The 5,587-nt window shown below is 41.1% G+C and overlaps 1 protein-coding gene across 2 annotated transcripts in view; it reads right to left on the bottom strand.

Moving 5' to 3' along the window:
- Positions 1–5,587, bottom strand: part of mbd5 (methyl-CpG binding domain protein 5) — a 59,892-nt gene that overhangs the window by 32,213 nt on the left and 22,092 nt on the right. For both annotated transcript variants that reach the window (XM_014011999.1, XM_014012000.1), the window contains exon 2: positions 981–1,567. In XM_014011999.1, coding sequence (XP_013867453.1) covers positions 981–1,093 — 113 coding nt within the window. In that variant the 5' untranslated portion in view covers positions 1,094–1,567. The remainder of the gene's footprint in view (positions 1–980; positions 1,568–5,587) is intronic.

The following is a 5,587-nucleotide window of genomic DNA, read 5'->3' as shown; positions in this document are numbered from 1 at the left end:
TACAAAATAGGTAAAAGTGTGTGACTTGCACTGTTAGAGTAACGGGTCAATATCGGTATCGGTCAATATCGGTATCGGACATTTCGCAAAGTTGTAATATCGGTATCGTATCGGAAGTGAAAAAGTGGTATCGGGACATCCCTAATAATTAACTCATGCCCTTTGTGCTCATCATTCCTACTAACTCTTGTAGATACAAAATATCAGTTATGCAATATAAAAAACAAGTACAGAAAAATAAATAAATATTTAAAATAAAAAATTCTCACAATCATGTAAATAATTTGTTCTATGTTGTACATTTTAATGCTTGTTTCCCCTCTACTCAGGAGGTAAACAAACTGAATATCTGTGCCCTAAGGGTTAATTTCCTGAAAGGTGGGGGTTGGAATGGGGTTGAGTGTGTGTGCCCAGATGCCGGACAGAAGGACTCAGAGAATTTGTTGAGTTTGTTGTGTGTTTAACGGGGGTTTAAGATGAGATGTGGCTTTAACAGCAGCTCTCGTTTACATTATTTGGATGCAAGTGTTTTGTTAATAATAGCTCAAAAGAGCACACAAGTGACTTTTGGTTCCTTTTTTTGTGCTGCTTCTTTGACGATCAGTCAATCAGTGCTATTTTTACAACGTGTCAGGCGGGGACTCAAAGTCCCACGGTGACCCCTGCTCTAATGAGTCCTTGGTTGTCACCAGAGCCTCCTACCAGTGGGACATACCCAAAACACCTCTAAAGGGAGGTGTCCAGGAGGCATCCTAATCAGATGCCCAAACCACCTCAACTGACTCGTTTCGATTTAAAACACTTCTGACAAAGTAAAAAGGACGTTAAAATTTTTTTTGGACTTTGTCAAGAAATACTGTTTATTGACAACACAAAAATAAAAAAGAAGAGAAGAAAAAAGACACAAACAAAACTATTTGTCTGATTTTCCCCCATGAGATGTTCCATGAGTAAAGCTGTGATGAATGACATTTTCTTACCTTACATACAGGACACATCCACCATGCTCCGCCTTGCGCTGCCAGCCAATGGGGACCTGGACAGGGACAGCCTGCCTCTCGTCTCCCGCCTCACAGTCCTTTCCGCCATTCATTGCTCCACTGGATTTACGCTTGACGCCTCAGAGGTATATGTATCAAACATGAACCAATGTCTTCGCAATGTGCATCATCTTCTGCCTTTTGAAGCCGTGGGGGTTGTTAAGAGGGTGGGTGTTCGCTTCACTGTGGGATTCTGCTCTCAGGTGGAGCTGATGGGGTGGTGGGAGGGTAGTGAGGCAAGCTCACAGCAGACCCTACCCTTTGAGCTGCTTCATAGTTACAGTACTGAATGAAGTGTGGACTTCCATTGCTGAATCGTGTTCTGAGCCATCCGACTGGCTAAAAAAGGAAGGGTAGGGGGGGATCAGGAGTGGACGTGTGCTGTGCTTTTAAAGAACAGTCTTTTTCTATTAATTTTCCAACATTTGACCTTCACTGGGCAGAAACCAGTCCCTCAGTTGTACATGGCAAATCTGTTCACCATTTTGGTTCCCAAACACAGTTGGGTAGTGGTTTTCCCATGGTTCCTAGAAAGAGCAGCAAAAGACAAAGTTTTAGTGCCCTCTAAACTTTAGAACAATCTAAGACATTAAAATATTAGGTACCAGATCTGAAAACAATTGTATAAAATGTTGCATAATGTCTAGATTAATATTCAACAGGTCATCAAGAAAAAACAGAACTTCTTTTATTTGGGTTTTCGTTAATGAATTAGTAAGCGTTCAATTTTTTTTATTTCATAGTAATTGTAAAAAATAAAATAAGTGTACATCATACTTTACATACCTTTTTCTCAAAAGCTGAACTAATTTTTTTTTCTGTAGCTTATTTAGTGATTTGTTTGTAGATATTATAATATTCCCTAAACCTGAAGTATGTTGTCTTTCAGATTTTTCCAGATGAGTTAAGGGCCTTAATCTAACTTGACAACCTTAAGAGAGACAAGTATAATGAAAACTAAGGCTATGTCCTGATGCATCTTAATAATCCAGGTAGAAAAAAAATCAAAAAGAAAAAAATAAGTAGGTCCTCTGGATGGGTTGGGTTCTTCTTTAGTGAAACGTTTCATCTCACCAAGAGACTTCTTCAGTTTGAGTTTCAGGTGAACTCAGCCTTATAAGCACTGCCTCCACATGGTGGACAAACAGGTCAGTCACATGCAAAAGAGGGCCATCGCCTAACAATAGGCTTGGTTAGCTCAATTGTTCATAGAGGGTCATGTGCCCCATCACCTGACTAACGTTGGGGCCCTGATTCACACCTTTTGCTCACAGGGGGCTGAGAGCTGAGTGAAACCAACCCCTCCCAAAAAATGAACCACAGAAAAAAAAAGGCAAATAGGCTTAGTGGTTAGTGCTTCGTTTGTGCACTTGAAATTGTTGTTTGTGCTGCTACGGTTTTTTTATATATTAAAGATTATTTGCAAGGTTCATTCAGGGGTCACCATCCCACCCGCTCGCTCCAAAATGAACCAAAAATGAGCCAACCTTGTCAAATTTTTTAGTGCTTTGTTTGAGCAGGTTTTTGCTGTTGAAACAGCTGTTTGTGCTGCTATAATTTATGATTTATTACAAGTTATAATTTCGGACCATCACGTGTCTGTGACGAACGTGCTAGACAGTCAGCGGGTGGTGAAATCTGTTGTCACAGACGTAAACAATTCAGGCCAAGTCAAGTGATCTTCCAAAACAATATCGTGTAATATCTCACAAACTATAGCAGCACAAACAGCCGTTTCAACGGCACAAACCTGCTCAAACAAAGCACTACAAAATTCGACTAGTTTGGTTCATTTTGGAGGGAGAGGGTGGGATAGAGATCCCTGAATGACACTTACAAATAATCTTTAATATATAAAAAAAAACCATAACAGCACAAACAACAATTTCAAGTGCACAAACCCGCACAAAAGAAGCACTAACCACTCATCCTCTTTGCCTTTTTTTTTCCTCTGGTTCATTTTTTGGGAGGGGTTGGTTTCACTCAGTTGGCTGAGTCATCCTTGCAATAACAGCATTGTAGGAGGGGGACAACTGGACATGAAGGCCTCCACCTCTGTTTAATGGTGGACGGTTTTTCTTCACAACGATGGCTTCCTTTACTCCTCTCAAACCAAAGTTCCTCTCTATCAAGGATGAGAACATCTTCATCCCTGAAAGAGTGACCGCTGGCCTGTAAATGAGTGTAAACTGCAGAGTCCTGACCCGACGATGTAGCTCGTCTGTGCTAGCTCATTCTTTTAAATAGTGGCTGTTTTGTTTCCCCAATGTATAACTGATCACAGTCCTCCTGACACTTAACAGCATATACTATATCACTCTGTTTTTGCCGGGGAACTGGATCGTTGGGGTGAACTAATCTTTGTCGTAACGTGTTTTGGGGGTCACTGGGACGTCATGTTTAGAGAATAAACGTCTCTATGAGCTGCATCGTCAGGCCAGGTCTCTGCAGTTTACACTCATCTACAGGCCAGGACTCTGCAGTTTACACTCATCTACAGGCCAGCCGTCACTCTTTCAGGGATGAAGATGTTCTCATCCTTGATAGAGAGGAACGTTGGTTTGAGAGAGGAGTAAAAGAAGCCATTTTTGTGAAGAAAAACCGTCCACCATTAAACAGAAGTGGAGGCCTTCGTGTCCAGTTCTCCTCCTACAATGCTGTTATTGCAAGTATGACTCAGCCCCCTGTGAGCAAAAGGTGTGAATCAGGGCCCCAACGATAGTCAGGTGATGGGGCACATGACCCTCTATGAACAATAGAGCTGATCAAGCCTATTGTTAGGCAATGGCCCTCTTTTGCATGTGACTAAGCTGTTTGTCCATGTGGAGGCAGGGCTTATAAGGCTGAGTTCACCTGAAACTCATCAGACTGAAGAAGTCTCTTGGAGGAGAGACGAAACGTTTCACTAAAGAAGAACCCATCCAGAAAAACTAAGGCTAGTTTCCAATACTAAAATTGTTTGTGTTTGTTCTTATTTATTACACATTAGGTGAAAAACCATGAGGAATCCTGCTTGACTATCTGTCAGTGCAAACAAGAAAGGCCTTAGATCTAACCCCTGGTGTAAGACCACCCTTATAAATTGTCTGTTAACTGTGATAATAAATAATTTTAATTTTCAAAACTGGACCTATTCCTGAATGTTTTTAATGCACAATTACCACACAAATTTGTAATTATTTACATTTTATTAAAAAAATGGAAGGTTTATGTAGACAACAATCAAGGATTTATTATCCTTTATTGCAACAGAACTGTGTACTCATTCAATTAAAGGGAAAACCTTTTAACATCTTTTGTTTTCAATCTTTCTAATGTGTTTAAATTATTCATAAAATTTAATCATTGAATAACTGACTTCAGATACATAAACATTTTATGGAAATGGAGGTTCTTCAAAAAAATCCATAAAAACAATTTCAATAAAGGGGACCTATTATGCAAAATTCACTTTTTTACATGTTTTATGCTTCAATTTGGGTCTGTACTGCTTCCAGAAACAGTCCAAGTACCAAAAAATACTCCTGTTTTTTGACAATATGTAAATGCTTTGGTAGTGTCAGCAAACGAGCAGTTTCAAAAACTTGCGGATTGTTACTTCACAATCACGGTGACCTAGGAGCACCAAGGCAAGCCCAGCCCCTCACCTGGTAACCCAAGCCGAGACTCTGCCCACTTCTTCACAGAACGACCACATTACTTCTGCTGTTTTTACTACAGTCATAGAGAACAGAGATGCGTTTTGATGGAAATGTTCTAGCAATATTGCCCAAGAAAGTTGTAGTTTGTGCAATTAATTTTACGATGGACTTTGAAAACTTCTACGAGCACACAACAGGATTTGCCCAAGGACTTTCAAGTGAAGGTAACTTATGTCCATACTGTTCATCACAAAACTGCAAATGATGGCGAAGTAAGTGATGTTTAGTGTCGCTGTTTGACATGAACATAATTTGTCATTTAGCACAAATCACTGCTGAACAATAGCGCGCGGCCATGATCGATGACCGAGGAGGCGAGCAGCTTCGCCTTTCCCCCTCCGTAACGCTGGCCTGGGGAGGCAGCAACAACGGTCCATGTTGCTGCAGCACAGCACGGACTACATTTCCCCCTTCACTGCGCCAGCATTGGGAAGTGGTGACGCATGTTGGCCTCCCTGGGCACCAGACTGTCGCCCTCCCCCAGGGTGGCCTCATGGCAGGTCGTCGCCGCTTTTTGAAGCTGGCGAAGATGAACCGAGGGGCGGTCAAGGTCCGCGCCCAGAAGCCTGGAGGCTCCAATGTCGCGAGACGAACACTGTGGCTCGAGACTCTCCAGGTCCTTCAGCACAATTCCTCCCCAACAGATGACGATACGGATCTATGTTTTTGTTTTGCCTTGATGTAACTGAATTAAACATTTAATTGATATGTTGATGTACAGGTCCTTCTCAAAAAATAGCATATTGTGATAAAGTTCATTATTTTCTGTATTGTACTGATAAACATTAAACTTTCATATATTTTAGATTCATTGCACACCAACTGAAGTAGTTCAAGCTTTTTATT

Source organism: Austrofundulus limnaeus, unplaced genomic scaffold (genome assembly GCF_001266775.1).
Source record: "Austrofundulus limnaeus strain Quisiro unplaced genomic scaffold, Austrofundulus_limnaeus-1.0 Scaffold87, whole genome shotgun sequence".
Taxonomy (NCBI): domain Eukaryota; kingdom Metazoa; phylum Chordata; class Actinopteri; order Cyprinodontiformes; family Rivulidae; genus Austrofundulus; species Austrofundulus limnaeus.
Note: the sequence above shows the minus strand (reverse complement) of the source record. Positions and strands in the feature narration are given on the sequence as shown.